This window comes from Phoxinus phoxinus, assembly GCF_949152265.1.
Source record: "Phoxinus phoxinus genome assembly, chromosome: 12".
In the NCBI taxonomy this organism is placed as follows: Eukaryota; Metazoa; Chordata; class Actinopteri; order Cypriniformes; family Leuciscidae; genus Phoxinus; species Phoxinus phoxinus.
In genome coordinates this window covers 1684497-1702867 of record NC_136887.1, presented here as the reverse complement: position 1 = coordinate 1702867, position 18371 = coordinate 1684497, and the positions used below count along the sequence as shown (strand labels likewise).

Sequence of the window (18371 nt, the reverse complement as noted above, 5' to 3'; positions counted from 1 at the left end):
GATCGCTATTATAACGGCGGATTGCTATTATAACGGCGGATTGCTATTATAACGGCGGATTGCTATTATAACGGCGGATCGCTATTATAACGGCGGATTGCTATTATAACGGCGGATCGCTATTATAACGGCGGATCGCTATTATAACGGTGGATTGCTATTATAACGGTGGATTGCTATTATAACGGCGGATTGCTATTATAACGGCGGATCGCTATTATAACGGCGGATCGCTATTATAACGGCGGATCGCTATTATAACGGTGGATTGCTATTATAACGGCGGATCGCTATTATAACGGCGGATTGCTATTATAACGGCGGATTGCTATTATAACGGTGGATTGCTATTATAACGGCGGATTGCTATTATAACGGCGGATCGCTATTATAACGGCGGATCGCTATTATAACGGCGGATCGCTATTATAACGGTGGATTGCTATTATAACGGCGGATTGCTATTATAACGGCGGATCGCTATTATAACGGCGGATCGCTATTATAACGGCGGATCGCTATTATAACGGTGGATCGCTATTATAACGGCGGATTGCTATTATAACGGCGGATCGCTATTATAACGGTGGATTGCTATTATAACGGCGGATTGCTATTATAACGGCGGATTGCTATTATAACGGCGGATTGCTATTATAACGGCGGATTGCTATTATAACGGCGGATTGCTATTATAACGGCGGATTGCTATTATAACGGTGGATTGCTATTATAACGGCGGATTGCTATTATAACGGCGGATCGCTATTATAACGGTGGATTGCTATTATAACGGCGGATTGCTATTATAACGGTGGATTGCTATTATAACGGCGGATTGCTATTATAACGGTGGATTGCTATTATAACGGCGGATTGCTATTATAACGGCGGATCGCTATTATAACGGTGGATTGCTATTATAACGGTGGATTGCTATTATAACGGCGGATTGCTATTATAACGGCGGATTGCTATTATAACGGCGGATTGCTATTATAACGGCGGATTGCTATTATAACGGCGGATTGCTATTATAACGGCGGATAGCTATTATAACGGCGGATCGCTATTATAACGGCGGATCGCTATTATAACGGCGGATCGCTATTATAACGGTGGATTGCTATTATAACGGCGGATTGCTATTATAACGGCGGATTGCTATTATAACGGCGGATTGCTATTATAACGGCGGATTGCTATTATAACGGCGGATTGCTATTATAACGGCGGATAGCTATTATAACGGCGGATCGCTATTATAACGGCGGATCGCTATTATAACGGCGGATCGCTATTATAACGGTGGATTGCTATTATAACGGTGGATTGCTATTATAACGGTGGATTGCTATTATAACGGCGGATCGCTATTATAACGGCGGATCGCTATTATAACGGCGGATCGCTATTATAACGGCGGATCGCTATTATAACGGCGGATCGCTATTATAACGGTGGATCGCTATTATAACGGCGGATCGCTATTATAACGGCGGATCGCTATTATAACGGCGGATCGCTATTATAACGGCGGATCGCTATTATAACGGCGGATCGCTATTATAACGGCGGATCGCTATTATAACGGCGGATCGCTATTATAACGGCGGATCGCTATTATAACGGCGGATTGCTATTATAACGGCGGGTTTGCCGGCGCACGCCAGGAGCGGTTCACAGCCGAGGAGACGTTCTCGTCAGGGCTGTAAAACACAGAGAAGTGACATTGGGGATGATGGAGAAACACACACACATTAGCTTCGGTTAAACAGGCGGATAATAATTTGGGTAAATGTGTAATTTTTTCACATCTTCACGGACACAACAATGATTTCCCTCGTGTGTTAATATCTTTCCTTGTAATAATGTATGATTTGCAAAAATGAAAACTGCTGCCTCTGTTTATATTAGAGAATCAAAGTGTGTGTGTTGTTCACACGCTACATAATGGCCAAGCACGCGCCCTTAAAATAGCATCTGACTAACGCGCGGCGCCGCTGTCTTTAGACTGGGTTTCTCCTGGTCAGTGGCGGAGTTGTTTTTTTAAACTCTAAAATAGCACCAGGGAACGTTTGCGCCAGAACACACTCCTCTTTTCACTGAACCGCCCCCCCGAGCGCAAGTTCATTCCCTAATTTACCGACGTGCGTCTGTGGAGGGAAGAGTCGCTGTGCGCGGGTGCAGAATAGGAATGATACATGCGTCGGTGTACAAAGTCAATTGCGCTGGGTGCAAGATAGGGCCCAAGAACTACAACTGACTTCAACCACAGCCTTAGATGAAATCAACTGAAGATTAAAGAAGACATTACATCTGTGAAGATCTCAGCAGAGGATTAAACAACTCCACAAACAGCATTACCAGCTTCACTTATTAATAACCAGTTTGACTTCATCCATTCATCTGCAGAAGTTCTTTTTGAGAATTAACAGAGCTTTAGATATTGATGTTTTATTGAAAATGTTTGGTTTCAGAATGCCGCAAGAGAACCGCAGGTCATGTGACAAGAACCAGCCAATCAGCTTCACCCTTTCAGTAACAACATTGAAAACAACATGAAGGATGGGGTGCACCCAAACACAGGGTTTTCTTCTCTTCTCCGTAAATAAATCTTGTAGCAGAACTACAGCAAGTGTTTTTCGGTGGTGGAAATCCATTACTAAAACTTCCTCGTCGTTGTGGAGAGAGCGTAGCTGCGCCTTCCACACGTTTTTAAACGCGATATATGAAAATAAAAAGTTTTTATCAAAAGATGTTATCGCCCCTAAAAGTTGCAACCTCTTCCTGAGTCTCCCCCGCTACTGGTTATTCTGGGATTCTGGATGAGTGAGATTGGCCTGTTCTGTTATTGCCGGAGTTTCTGAAGCTTGTGTAAAGGCTCCGCCCTCTTCTGAACAGAGGCGGAGCTGCAGCTCATTTGCATTTAAAGGGACACACACACAATCTGAGCCTTTTTGCTCACCCTAAGAGGGGCAAATTTGACAAGCTATAATAAATGATCTGTGGAGAATACACATACGCAGACACATCCTGTGTGGGGACACCATAGATGTATGTTACATTTCGTGAAAAGGGGCATAATATGTCACCTTTACTGGAAAACAGCCAAATTAAGATTTTGTATTGCATGGAAAAATAACAGTATATGGGTTTGGAACAACATGAAGAATTTTTGAGTGAACTTAAACATTTTCAAACTTTTTCAAGCTCATCATTATAAGTAAAGATGTTGTTTTCTGTGTGTTCCCTCAGCAGTTCTCCTCTGCCAGGCTGTGTGTCGGTGGGTCCGAGAGGACGGGGACGAGAGGAGCCACTGCCGTCTCTGCAGGGTGAGTCTCGTCTCGCGGAGGACTCGGTTACACGCGCTCAATGATGACACTCTGAGGGCGACACTGTCTTTTCTTTTTTCTAAAGGGAGGAAATTACACAGTAAAATGTGGATAACATTATATTTTTATTTATTAAATTAGTTATTTAAAATATCTTACTACAACATTTTGAGTCTGTAGATTTGTAGTCCAAGTGTCTGTCTATTCTGGTTGAAGTACAGTTTGACATTTGTGTGTTAATATACAGTTAATATAATAAACAAAATAACAATACTTGTTCCATCCGTTCATTTTAATCAGATATGCATTTTTTTATGGGGCACATTAATAAATGTGAATGTAATTGAACTATTTCCATCTTGGATTATTTTGTTCACTGAGCTTGTGCCAGTGTGTTATGCAAACGGTTTCTTTACTTCTCTATGGTTTGATATTTTACAGATACAGCACTGGGCAATAGAGAGCAGAATGAGACCTGGAGCAAGAGTACATCACAACCAAAACCTGGTGGACGCAAGAGGTGTGTGTGTGTGTGTGTGTGTCCATTATGTGTTCTTTCATTGATTTATGTATTCATACACAAGCTGTAATGTGTGCTTTAAAGTTTAAAGATTTTATGTTTGTGATTTTGTTGAATTCATCCTCATGGCAGGAGTGATTCCGTGTAAGTGTGTGTGTGTGTGTGTGTGCGTGCGTGCGTGTGTGTGTGTGCGTGCGTGCGTGAGATGAGGGCTGAACACTGCATGTGACTCTTCATCCTCAGGTTTGACTCTATAGAGAACATTGGGCCAAATCCATCATCCTCACCTTCATTCACAGACACACAAACACCTCCATCACCAAACAGGTACAGCACAGTTTCCTGACCTGAGCAAAATACACACGAGTCAAATGATCACTTGTTTCTCCCCAGCCCAGATCAGATGTGACTGTAAGTGAAATCATTAATTGTATAATATGATCATATCAACAATATTGACAGGCCCATTCTGCTCTGCAAATATCAGCATTGATAAACCCATTTAAGCCGACCACTAGTTTTGATGCCACCATCTTTAATTACTGTGTGTGTGTGTGTGTGTGTGTGTGTGTGTGTAGGTCTGTCAGTGGGAAGAAACTGTGTTCAAGTTGTGGTCACCCACTTGGCAAAGGTGCCGCCATGATCATAGAGACTCTCAGCCTGTACTTCCACATTCAGTGCTTTAAGGTATGAGTACGTAAAACAACTGGAAAAGTACAGATGCAAATGTATTGTTTTCACACCAACGACGATAACTATAGCTATAAAGTTTGAATAGTTTTTCTAACTCTAAGAGAATATACATGCGGCCCGAGTCCACTGCACAGATATAACCATAATGACACTGGAGTCAGAAAGATGTCTTGAGGTTTTTAAAAGTTTCTTATTCTCATCAAAGCTGCATTAATTTGATCAAAAATACAGTAAAAAAAAAAAAAAACAGTGACATATTATTCCAATGTAAAACAGCAGTTCCCCTTCAGTCGGTCACTCCTACGTTTATACGTTTAAGTGACCAGTAGCGCGTGGAACCCACTCAAGTGTCGGCTTACTATGCCATTCTCGTCTGGAGGGCCAGATACGTGCGTTTATTGCTTCAGCAAGTTACCCGGAAACGGCTAACCCTGGGAAGGGCACGCTTTCCAACAGAGGGAGAGGAGTGAGGCTAATGCAGGGCACTGGAAGCGCCAGCCGCATGGCATTTTGAGTAGGGATCAGAGCTGTCTGTCTCCTCCGACGTACGTAGGAGAGACCGACTGAAAGTGAACGTCTCTGTTACGTATGGTAACCCTTGTTCCCTGAAGGAGGGAACGGAAACGTACGCCCCATGTTGCTGTACCACCGCTTGGCGGCCGCGTCTCTGGCTCGGATCCTCAGCGAAAACCAAAGATGCGTTGCACCTGCTGCTTATTATATACCCGCACTGCGTGATGGAAGCAGCTGGCGCAATTATCGCATGCCGATGTGCATTGGCTTGTTTAGATCCACTCGAAGTAGATTGGTCTCTCTGCGAAGATCCCATTTCTGTCGGTCTCCTCTGACGTACGTATCCGTTTCCTCCTTCAGGGAACGAGGGTTAGCATACGTAACCGAGACGCGCTCTATGTGAATATATAGTAAAGTGTAATTTATTCCTGTGATCAAAGCTGAATGTTCAGCATCATTACTCCAGTCTTCAGTGTCACATGATCCTTCAGAAATCATTCTCTATTCCTTTATGAAGGAAGTGATGACACTGCTGGATGGAGCAGGTTGAGGCACTGAGAACATTTTCTGGACAGTGTTTGTGTGTGTCTGAAGTGTGTGTCTCTCTCTGTCAGTGTGGGGTCTGTAAGGGCCAGCTGGGAGACACCAGCACAGGAACAGATGTGCGGATCAGGAACGGTCTGCTCAACTGCCATCAGTGCTATATCCGCTCCCGCTGTGAGTTACACACGCTCGCTTCACTCTTTCTCTCTTCCATTCTGACATTCCTTCAGTGTAGTAGAGGAGGACAAGTCATGACATGTCCTCAAACACATGATAAATGTGTGATGTATTGAATTCAGAGTTCAGATCATTGTTAATGTCTCATTATCTTTTTGTCTTCCTCTTGTCTTTTAGCTGCTGGTCAGCCCACCACCCTATGAACTCATTGATTGTAGGAGCAGAAGAAATCTACCCATAATTCTCTCGCCCATTATCTTCACGTATGTGAATAAGAGCACATTTAGTTCAAACCACTTCACCGTCTTCAAGTTGGGTCTCGTTTCCAACACGGCTGCAGTGAAAACCACGCTTCTGACAGGGTTTTATCTGAGAAGTGCGTTCTCCTGATGACATATGGACCTGTAGATCATGAACACTAATGAGGACAGGAGCTGAATTCTGCAATGACTCCACTTCGCTTTAAACTAGTCTGAATCCATTCATCCTCATGCTTCAAACGTATCTAGTTTTAAAATCTTTCTTACATCAGAGTATTCTATTAAATCTGGCTTGATCTGCTCTTCAACTACAGCTGAGCATTCAGAGTGATGGCTTTTCAAGTTACTTTTCTGTGTGGATTAAAACACCAAAATCTGTCCAAACTATCACGAGAATTTCTGTCTGCAAGTTATATTGTCTTTATTTTCAAAACATAACATGTTAGCATTCATAGTGCCTCGTGATAAAAGAAAGCATATAATCATGGGAACACAGTCACTGTCATCATTCTATGAACTATATGGAGGAAAGTGTGTATTTTTATACATAAAAAGTACTTTGAGCTGATAAAACTGCAAAAGCATGTGAACTGACTGCTGGTTAAGACAGACATATTCATACATTGATGCTTTGGGAAGTTGTGCCTTAGGAGAGATGTGACGTCTACGAGAAAGTGTTTGATGCAAAGACTGTTTCTACGCTCATATGAAAAATGGAATATATTTTTGCTCATTTATGATCTTATGGATCAAGTTGCACCTTTGCTCTTTGAAATAATGGAGCGTTTGCCTAAATATCTCAGTTTTGCCCTTTTCACAGCACATTGTACATCTTTTTTCCTAGCAATAGTATTATGCAAAATTTAAATGTATGGCCAAAACTACAATACTTTTCTGAAATTTTTTTTTCCCTTAAATCGAAACTGTGTTTTGGCTAAAGAGAACTAAACCTGGTTTTGGAAACACTCACATAAATTTGTATATAAAATCTTATTTTAGTTTAATTTTGAAGATGATGGAATTGAACACATGGCAAAGCAATACAAATATACATTTCTGCTCATCATAACACACTCGCTGGCTAATGTAACTTGTGTTTTATACGGAGCCGCTAAAGGGACACAAGGATAAAACAATTATTAGATGGGAGGAAAAAAATGAGCGTTTTGGGGAACGCAAACATTTGCGAGAGAACGCTGAAGCATTTAAATATATATGTCCCTTTAGTGGCTCCATAGTTTTACCTACCAATGTTAGCACATCCATAATGTGTACCCGATCAGAAGGGTAAAATGAAGGCTTTTATGCTTGTGGAAAACAGTTTGACCACGTTGGCTGTTTAATCTTCTGTCATGATTTATTTAGCCCGCGTTCCTTTGCTTCGGGTCTGGTCATGTATTTTATGTTTATTTCATCATAACTTTAGGTTGACACAGGGCCGAGGCGTTTGCCAGGCAAGTTATATGTTGTTTAGGAGGGAAATAGTTACCTTGGAAAATATATATTACATCTAAGGTATATTTATTGTGTTATTCAAATCCCAAATCTATATTATCCAAAAATAGATTAATTTGATGGTCAAATGCAACGGCTTTACAATATACTGTATGTTTATAAATAAAATGTTGACAAATGTAATCAGTCTATATTTCTTCATTTCTACAGCATGAAATGTTTTGAATCAGATTGTAATAATGATTAAAATAATGTGCTTAATGTATCAATATTAATGTATAATGCAATTGCTCCAAGTGCAAAAGAAAACAGGAACTGAAGTGCTAGATTTGAAGATTGGTCTCGTGGCAGTATTCGAGTTGTTATTTTAATGTAATTATATAAATAATATATTGTTTATGCATCTAATGTAATCAAGCTGTACATACTTTCTGTGAAAAAGGCTTTTCCTACCATCAGAGAAATTCAAGTGAAGTTGGCAGTAAATGTTCTCATTTTACCACCTACTCATATTGACCACTTCATACATTTACATATAGTCACCTGCAAACTCTCATAGCTTGCAAAAATGTATTAAATAACCGCATGTTTAAGTCATAGTTCCCAAATGACACCTTTTTGACTTTTTTTAGTCATTTGTAAATGATTAGTATTTGTCTTAGTATTTGTCACTAAAATTAATATTAAAGAGGTGTGTGAACTCGCAAGTACGATGTCAAGCACTGTAATTTGCTCTGGCCCCCTTCCTGTTCGCAGGAGTGATGAGATAGTTAGGAGATTGTGTTCACTCAATGGCCGTCATTCAATTCATACTTATATACTTATATTATACATCATATATATTTCATTTAGTTAGTTTACCCAAACATGAATTACTCATGGTGACGTGAGGCCACTAGCAGACGGTCGGTTAAGCCAGTCTGTCTGCTTCCTGACCTGAGGCCCAGATTGTCATGTTTTATCTCTAAGACTATGAGCCAAATTACTAGAGAGAAGAGCAGCACCATCCCAGGAGGGATGAATACCATCTCTAGTAATTTACAGACGTGCATTAGAAAAAAAGTTCACGGAGACGGAGAGGCAGAAAGCACACCCTGTATATTTTCTTTATTTTACAAAAGCACAATGTTTTACTTAGATTGTAAGTGGACACATAAAAGAGTAGACATTTAACAGCTTATGTTTTCATATTTCTTAAATCTGTATGACCAAAAATTACGGAGTATTTTAAATCTATTTTGCTGTTATGTAAAAAAAAACAAGCAAAACGCGCCGGCGCGTTTTTGGTCCCCAGAGGGTTAATTTGCCGGACTGAACTTGGGGCGTTGGCAGTGGGAGTTCCCCTACGACTACGTTAACGTTACCTAGACAGCGAACATCCCGGTAAGTGAGAAGAGATTAAGAAAGGACATCTTGGGTACTAAAAAAAGCTACTCTCCTAAGAAAACGTACAACTGTGATCACAAACCACTGAATTTTAAAGCAGTAATAAACACTACATTTAGCTTTCTGTGCTAAATTTAGCTTAGCCGCAAATGCTTCTTTAGGTCGGATGTCGAGTCCTTTGATAAAGAAAGTGTTTTCGTTGCGGGAACAGTTTGCACTGTACAACCATGTTTTTTTGCATTTTCTTCTTTGAAAACAAAACAGCAACGGAATTTACAAGAATTGAAAGCGTTTTTAGCCGCGGGCGGTATCGTTTAGCAGCGGTGATTCTGCATCTGAGGAGATTGTAGACTGTTATTTGAACTGCATCTGTAAAACCGCATTCTTCTATCTTAAGAATATATCTAAACTATGAGATGTGCTTTCAATGACAATTGCAGAACAGTTAGTTAATGCGTTCATGACCTCAAGGCTAGATTACTGTAATGTTCTACTGGGTGGCTGCCCTGCACGCTTAACAAACAAACTCCAGCTAGTTCAAAACGCAGCAGAATTTTGGACTAAACTGCTCAATTCATATGGATTCGTTTTACGATCTCTTTATGAACCTTTTGAAGCGTCAAAGTGTCAGTTGCATAGATGTCTATGAAGGGACAGAAATCTCTCAGATTTCATCAAAACGATGTTGATTTGTGTTCAGAAGATGAACGGAAGTCTTGTAACACATGAGGGTGAGTAATTCATGCTTGGGTGAACTAACTCTTTAACGATAACTGCACGTGAATGAGGAACAGATGCGACTCAACCCAACAGTCTTGGATTTTAGCATGAAAATGAAATATATAGGATATTTATAAATAAAATAAAAAGGCGGAGATTAATTTTGACAATTTAGTTGAATGATGACAGAAAAAATAAAAAAGTCATCAAAAGACAGACAAAAATCAAGCAGTCAAAAAGATATAAAAGATTGATTTACATTCACGTCTATGAATTATAAACAGGCCTATAGCTTTAATTGAAGTATGTCATAAGCAATAGATTATGAATTCAGTGTCCATTTTATACATGTTACATGTACTTACAATCTATCTCTCACTTTCTCTCTTTATATATAATTTTACATAACTTTGAAGAATTCAGTTGAAAGCAGTCTATGCCTATAAAATTCGTTCCTAACTATAAAAATGCATATTTTTCTAGTTGCCAAGAGCGTGGTTCATTCAGTATTATTTACATCACTGTGTTCTGGGTGTCCTGACCTCTTCTTCTATCTTCTGTGAATAAAAGCACACCATTATCAAACCTCTCTTATAGTATCATGTGAAGACTGAATAACTCTTGAATATATTTCAGATGGTGTATATGTGACAATCAATTGTTGAGAATCACCAGATGTTGAAAAGAGTCTCAAATCTCACCAGCTCTCCTTTCACAGATGATCCACAGAAGAATAACAGTAGGAGTAGTGAACACTGCGATCTCAATGATGAGTATAATCACTACAGAAAAGAGACAGACACGTGCATATAGAGCTTACAACACAAGAAAGACAATAAAGAAACGCAACCAATGAAACTGTAAATGACGATAAATGACAAACACTGACAAACAAACAGTGTCGATCTCAGTATAATGTACATTTACATGTTGAAGACATTTCATACTGTTGTGTCTACATAAACTGTTATTACAAGAACTGAACACTAGAGGGAGATAGAGAAGGACGATTGATCAGTGTAGATACAAGAAAGACTGTGAGATGTACATGTGAGTTCGATCTGGATTAAAGAGTGAGCATCTAAGAATTATTGTGCCATCGCATCATTTATTGATTTGTACAATTAAGTAACAATACAACAAATTGGCGACGAGGTGGTCTGCATCTATATTGCATGACGATGGCTGCACTGAACGCTCCATTTCCAGAGTTATTTCTGCCTCGTCCGGGTGAGCCCAGCATTCCATTCACAACGTGGACCAGGATGTTCCGCAACTATCTTCTCGTCGTGGGAGCTACAGGTGATGCTTGGCCAGAGGCAAGGAAAAGAGCCTTGCTGCTTCATTGCTTAGGGAAGGACAAAGGACCGAAGGACAAAGGATTTTTTATACTTTACCAGAGACTGGAGATACACTGGAGTCTGCTATCACTGCGTTGAGTACACATTTCACACCTGCCATAAATGTTGTGGTAGAACGTCCTAAAATCCGGAAACGAGTGCAAGGTGCTCACGAGTCTATAGTGAATTATATTGCTGCACTGAGACGTTAGCTGCAACTTGTGATTTTCCTAATACAAATGACATGATTCGAGATCAACTCATTGAGCATGTGTCGGATCCTCGAATTCGCGAGAGACTGCTCTTAAAGGGCATATTGCAGGTTAGAGTACCCAGTGAGCCAATGTATAGAACAATAATGTAGGAACTAGATTTAAATATAAACATATACTTATAAAACGCTATTTAGGCTTCTGGAGTCGTTTTTGTGAGAAAATTTTACTTCCGCATTTCAAAACCGCCAAACCGGAAGTGACGTATCATGAGGGAGCGCGGTCAAAGTAAACAATAGAAAGCAATGGATCGCAATGACAGATCGGACGCTGAGGAAATTGTAGCCTAAATGTTTACTCGTATGACAGACCTCAGCCATATAATTATGAGCCTTATATGAAGCCAAGATAGTAGACAGGCCAGGATTAGACTGAACAATGGTCAGAGGAGACACATTGAGCTGTGGTGTGAGGAGAACAGGGCAGGGGGTCTCGATGAGAGAACAGTGTTAGCTTATAGATGTATTCACGTTAGCCGACGATATGTATAACACTATGCTCAGATCACAATATTGTAATTATGTGTCAGGCAGTAGCAAAGATAGTATTTAGACCCTTACCTGCACGTGTATGTCAGCCATTAGGAGACAGTTTCCAGAGAAAGAGGGACATTATAAAGGTTTTGAATGGCCCCACTTGGTGATAATGAATAAAAAAATAATCACAATCACAACTTTCTTACTGTATAAAAACTTTATATGTAGAAGCAGCCAACACAAACATTAAAATTCGGAGTACAGATTGAAAATGAACATAATATATTATATTATAATAATAATAAGTGTCGGCTGCAGACTTGCAAGACATTACAAGTTTATGGAGGATACGTTAATGAATTAAATTAAGACAAGGCACATTTTGTAAAACAAATGTACAATAAGTGATCTCTGACGGATCCGTGAGCGTCATGTTTCCCACCGGTGGCCGACCCACATGCTGACGGCGGACCGGGCGACCCGATGAAGGAGCCGGGACAGTGTGCACATATCGCCGTCATCATATAACGTAACGTTAACTCATCATATCGCCGGGATTATAATCATGCAGTCTATAGTGAACGCTACACACTACCGCGTTTTTCAAAGCAGACGCAGAAGCGAAGGCCGTCTCTTACCCTGCACAAAACGCACACAAACACGGAAGATAGCACCGTCCTTTATCTTGTTCGGAAACCTGTGGACTCGATAAATATTAATTGAAATACAATAACCACCGAAAACACACTGAATCACGACCGCTTCAACATAATACCAGCCTATTCTGCACTGAGCGAACGCAGAGCCGGCAAACGACTCCCCATTGTGATGTAATATGACGCGATGGTGAAAAAAAAGCGTTTTTTCAACACGGTCAAGGAAACGGTCACGTTTTCCACTGAATTTGTGCCCTTATGTCTGGCAAAACAATTTTTAATCGTGCATTTACTTTTCATATGGTATTTTTATACAAGGTTATAAATTAATTCTGAAAAAAAAAAAACCTGCAATATGCCCTTTAAGACCTGACCTTACATTGGCAGAAGCCATTTCAACTGCGACCCAAGTCGAGTCTGCATCGGAACAAGCAAAGGTCATCGGGGAACAGAGTTTTCCTGTGCAAGCTGTCCAAGTTCAACAAAATGCCGTTCAGCGCAAACAACAAAGAACCACGTTCACGGCAAATACCTTTTCAAAATCTTCTGCACCTGCTGCGCATACACGCGCATGTTTTCGTTGTGGTTCTAGTGGACACTTGGCTAATGCAAGAGAGAGTGCCCGGCTACAAGAGCAATATGCAAAAACTGTCAAAAAGAGGGACACTTTGCACGCGTGTGTCGTTCGGCTCCTACGCACACAGTTAGAGAAGTTGAGTTACCCGAGTACACGTTACTGTTAATTCAAGAATCCAGCATGCAGAATAAAATCCAGTGTGCTGTGGGCATCCAGACGCCTAAGTCCTTTGCAAACGTGGAACTGATCGTGGATACTGGCGCTTCAGTATCGGTTCTGCCTCGATCTGTGTATGAAAAAAACTTAAAAGGTACACATTTGCAGCCATCAACAGCGCAACTAGTTACATACTCGCGCTCGCTCAAATGGGGATGGACTTGATATCTGCTCTACACCTTTGCATAGAAGGGAATACAATCACTTCTGCACGGGCCGCCGACTTACCTGCTTCTCTTCCTCTGACACCAGTAATGCAGCTTTCCTCTTCTGCACCTGCGACAGGTTGTGTGAAAGGGTTCATGCATAAAGTGAAAGTCTTACACTCCGCTGTACCTGTGCGACAAAAACTGCGATGTCTTCCTTTATCAGTACGTGCTGCTGTGTCTGATGAACTGAACCGCCTTCTCAGCGCAGGTGTAATAGAGAAAATTGATGCTTCAGCGTGGATCTCACCGATTGTTGTAGTACAAAAAAAGACAGGAGGAATTAGAATGTGCGTTGATTTGCGGGAGCCTAATAAGGCTATTATAGTGGATGCTTACCCTCTGCCACACATGGATGAGACTTTAGCTGCCTTGTCAGGTGCAACTGTTTTTTCTACCATTGATCTGGAAAACGCTTACCACCAGGTTCCGCTCCATCCAGATAGCCGTGACCTCACCGCGTTTATAACGCACGACGGGCTGTTTCGTTTTTGCCGTGTTCCGTATGGCCTCGCATCGGCTCCGGCCGCATTCCAGAAAATGATGTCAATAATACTCAAAGATGTTCCCAATGTACAGAATTACTTGGATGACATCATCTGTTTCGGACGTACACGGCAAGACCATGACGTTGCTTTGGATGCGGTTCTCAAAAGTCTAAGCGAGGCTGGTCTACGAATGAATGAGAAAAAGTGTAATTTCCGTCAGTCCTGCTTGCGCTTTCTTGGACACATGGTGAATGGAAATGGTATCCAACCTGATGAAGATCATCTGCAAGCAATAATGCAGGCCCCAGCTCCAACTGATTCAGCTTGCGCTCCTTTCTGGGTATGTTGTCCTGGTATAATAAGTTTATACCTAATTATGCCACTCTCGTTGAGCCGTTGCGTGCATGCCTGCGCCAGGATTCTGAATTTGAATGGACTGATGATGCCCAACAGAGCTTTATGGATGTTAGGAAATGCTTAGTGGACAGTTCAGCCCTTGCGCTATTTAACCCAGAAATGCCAATCATTGTGTCCACTGATGCATCAGATTATGGTCTGGGAGCGATATTATCGCAGGTGTACCCAGATCACAGTGAACGCACAGTGGCATTTGCGTCACGAACCTTAACCTCAGCCGAACGGCGTTATTCAACTGTGGAGAAAGAGGCTTTAGCGTGTGTTTGGGGTGAAGTGTCGAGAAGTGGCGCACATACCTCTGGGGCAGACGTTTTACGCTGCGCACTGATCACCAGGCGCTGACAACACTGCTGTCTACGCGGGGAGCTGGACGTGCCGGGATGCGCATTGCTCGGTGGTCAGCTCGCCTTCTGTGTTTCACTTACGACGTTGTGTATCGCGCTGGCTCATCAAATCATGTTGCTGACTGTCTGTCGCGGTTACCTCTTCCTCTCGCTTCTGCTTCTACCCCTGATGATGAGCCAGAGCTGGTCGCTTTACTGTCTACTGCCCTGACTGCGATTTCACCATCCGAGTTCAAAACTGCTGCAGCCTCGTGTCCTGAACTGACCGCTTTATGCACCCAAATCGAAAAAGGATGGCCTGTGTCTGTAAAAGCTGTGCATGCCGACCTTCAACCCTACTACAATGTGAGGAATGAACTTAGTGTGAAGGACAATGTGGTGTTCAGGGACACCCGTCTTGTAGTTCCAGTGACATTGAGACATACACTAATAGCTCTCGCGCACGAAAGTCACCAGGGAATCGTGAGGACAAAGCAGCGCTTACGCGAACTATACTGGTTCCCTGGACTGGATCAGATGATCCAGACTCAGGTCTCCTCGTGCGAGTTGTGTCAAAGGCTGGATAAATCTGCTCGCACTGTTACCGCGCCCTTCCAACCGGTACCTTTTCCAGATGCACCGTGGAGTAAACTGGGAATGGACATTGTTGGCCCGTTTGACACTGCTGGTTGGGACTGTAAGTACTCTATTACCTTAACTGATTACTATTCCAAATGGCCAGAAGTTGCCTTTACATCGTCTGTGACGACAGGGGTTGTTATTGACTTTCTCAATGGCATTTTCAGTCGCCATGGTTACCCGGTAGAGTTGGTTACGGACAATGGGCCTCAATTCACGTCGGATGCGTTCACCACCTTTCTGCGAGAAAGAGGCATTGCGGCAGTTCGCACGGCTGTCTATAATCCAGCCGCGATTGGGGCTATAGAACTGTCACGTACACACACACAGGAACAGGTAGATCCAATTGCAGTATTTATTTAAGGGTAATCCGTAGTCACAACAGTCCAGGCAAGGGTCGAAAACAAAAGGCAATCCAAATAACACGAACAACAGGAACGGAAGTGTGGGGACAATATACAAGGACTCCGTGACAAACACTGAAACAGACTATATATAGTATATATACACAAGTGCAAACAAGGTGACGAGAAACAGCTGAAAAAAATGAACAATCAGTGACAGACAGGATTATGGGAAATGTAGTGAAAATGCCTAGACACCGTGAAAACGTGACCTCTAGTGTTAAACCCAGGGAACCACCAAACACTGTGACAAGAACGTTTTAACAGAGTTCTTAAGGACTGTGTACAGTTGGCTATAGTACAATCTAAGCCATGGAAAAGTACTGTTACAGACTTTCTTCAAGTTTATCGCTCTACTCCACATGCCACCACGGGAGTTTCACCCTTCGAATTACTCCATGGGCGGAAGATGAGAACGAAACTGAACGTTGCCCTTCATTCCCCTGCAAGCACTCTCCAGCCAACGGATGTTCGCAAGCGAGTTGTTCTTAAGCAATCTCAAATGAAGCGTTATACTGATGCAAAACGTGGAGCACGACGGATTATCCTCAAAGAGGGGGACAGGGTGCGAGTGCGCAAGCCCTTTCATGTGCCGAAGGGACACTGCAAATTTTCTGATCCTGTTGAAATTGAGAAACAAGTGGGTCCGAATACCTACTTGCTAGAGGACGGAAGGAAATGGCATTCCTCACGATTGGCACGAGCTGTTCAGATGCCTGATCCTGCAGCGGAGCTTGCGGAGCAAAGTTCCTTCTGTAATGAAGCTGATAACTTTCCGCGGACTGAGGAATGTCCGTCAAGAATGCAACAAACCTCCCTCATGGCTAGAACATTTCGAGACGTAAATGTATAGTTATACATTGCATAGCCTATATAGCTTATACGTTCTGTTCCTGTTATAATTAAGATAAGCTTGTTTTTTGTGCTCTAGCAATATCCTGAAAAAAAAAAAATACTGCTCAAACAATTTTACTTCCTTGGGTTATTGCTGAATGTTGGAATGAAACATATTTTTGTTTTATGGTAATTACTGATAGATTAAGTGGGAAGGAAAATATCTTACATATAATATTGGGGGGATGTTGTGTCTACATAAACTGTTATTACAAGAACTGAACACTAGAGGGAGATAGAGAAGGACGATTGATCAGTGTAGATACAAGAAAGACTGTGAGATGTACATGTGAGTTCGATCTGGATTAAAGAGTGAGCATCTAAGAATTATTGTGCCATCGCATCATTTATTGTTTTGTACAATTAAGTAACAATACAACACATACCTCTGAGTGACAATCCAGACAAAGTCTTGCTGTCTGGTGAGTTAACTAAGAGGAGAGGAGAGTTGCATCAGACACAGAGATGTACTAATATAGTATCACAAGATAAATATGAATATAGTCAAAGTAACTGACGAACTGATTTCTTCAGTATTATTTATATTTACAGACTTATAGAGGAATATTCATACAGCATGTCCAGCATTGAGCTGAATATTGACATTGGCATACATTGAGTTTTCTTACCCAGGTACGTGACCGTATATCTGACTGAGGTCTGGACGTCTTCTCCTTTAGTAATCTCACATCTCCACTGTGTGTTGTTGTCTTCATCGAGGAGTGTTGTAGTCAGAGAACTGTTGCAGTGTTCAGGAGAGAATGAGATCTGATATCTGGAGTCTGACTGCAGATTCACATCAGTCTTATTCTTCCAGACCAGCTCAAATCCCTCTTTATTGAAGAGACGAACACAACTATATCCATCATGATCATACAACTGACAGGAGAGAGAGAACGAGCGTCCAGGTGTAATCTCAGTGTGTGTGGATGATGGAGAAACTGGAACAGAAATCACACAACAGACATTTATTTCAGTAAACATGTGAGTTTAAAGAGACAATTATGTTATTTTATCAATAATGAACAGAAACACTGACCATGAAGAACATGCAGATTAACATTGTCATCATATATCTCTGTATTCAGTTTCCTGCAGACGTAATGTCCACGATCTTCAGTTGTGGCTTTATAGATGTTCAGAGAACAGTCAGACCCCAGACTCAGTCTCTCACGTCTCTCTGTGTCTTTCCTCTTCATCCCTTCTTCAAATAACACAACTGTCCCTGAACTACTTTCTCCATTATACATCCATGTAGTTGAAGTGCAGTTTGGAAGAGCATTCTCACAGGGCAGACTGACGCTCTCACCATCACTGCTGAACACATGGAGATATGTGATCGCTCCACTGGTGCCTGAGACAGAGTCGATATGAGTGTTCAGATTGTGCATCAGATACTCTTACACACAGCTTACATTTACACAGTTATAAAGTAGACAGCAGAAATCTACATGTAACCCATTGCTGACCACATAAATATCAAAGAAACGTGATCTTATATTCACCAATCCAAATTAAATCATCTTTACATAAAATACTTTTCCATCAGATGTTTGATTGTAAGAGAGACATACATCAGGGTATCCAAAAGACAGCATGAATGTCTGCAAAGATCTGACAAACAATGATCATAATCATATTTGAATGATCTTGTATGACACATGCAGATTCATTTACCTTTGAGAAATGAGCAGAGAAAAATCAGTCCCAGCAAACTCTTATCAGCCATTTTCTGTCTCTGTCCGTCCTGCATGATTCATTATTCACCCAGTTCTTCTTTTACACAGCGTCAGTTCCTGTGGTCATAACGTCACGCCATCAGCCCAACGTGTAGAATCTGCTACAGCTGCTACTCAACGAC

At 41.5% G+C, this 18371-nt stretch overlaps 2 protein-coding genes across 2 annotated transcripts in view; one reads left to right on the top strand and one right to left on the bottom strand.

The window, feature by feature from the left end:
* limch1b (LIM and calponin homology domains 1b) overlaps positions 1 to 7693 on the top strand; it is a 103767-nt gene extending 96074 nt beyond the window's left edge. Inside the window, exons 18-23 of the mRNA XM_079629727.1 lie at positions 3259 to 3335; positions 3777 to 3855; positions 4099 to 4182; positions 4434 to 4542; positions 5676 to 5778; positions 5959 to 7693. Coding sequence (XP_079485853.1) covers positions 3259 to 3335; positions 3777 to 3855; positions 4099 to 4182; positions 4434 to 4542; positions 5676 to 5778; positions 5959 to 5984 — 478 coding nt within the window. The 3' untranslated portion in view covers positions 5985 to 7693. The remainder of the gene's footprint in view (positions 1 to 3258; positions 3336 to 3776; positions 3856 to 4098; positions 4183 to 4433; positions 4543 to 5675; positions 5779 to 5958) is intronic.
* Positions 7694 to 9869: 2176 nt separating this feature from the next.
* On the bottom strand, positions 9870 to 18287 carry LOC307008461 (uncharacterized protein). The gene is made up of 6 exons (XM_079631253.1): positions 18188 to 18287; positions 17550 to 17864; positions 17140 to 17451; positions 16897 to 16941; positions 10304 to 10384; positions 9870 to 10159 (listed from the first exon to the last, which is right to left on the bottom strand). The coding sequence occupies exons 1-6, from the start codon at positions 18261 to 18263 to the stop codon at positions 10116 to 10118; spliced, it is 873 nt and encodes a 290-aa protein (XP_079487379.1). The 5' UTR covers positions 18264 to 18287; the 3' UTR covers positions 9870 to 10115.
* Positions 18288 to 18371: the final 84 nt, after the last annotated feature.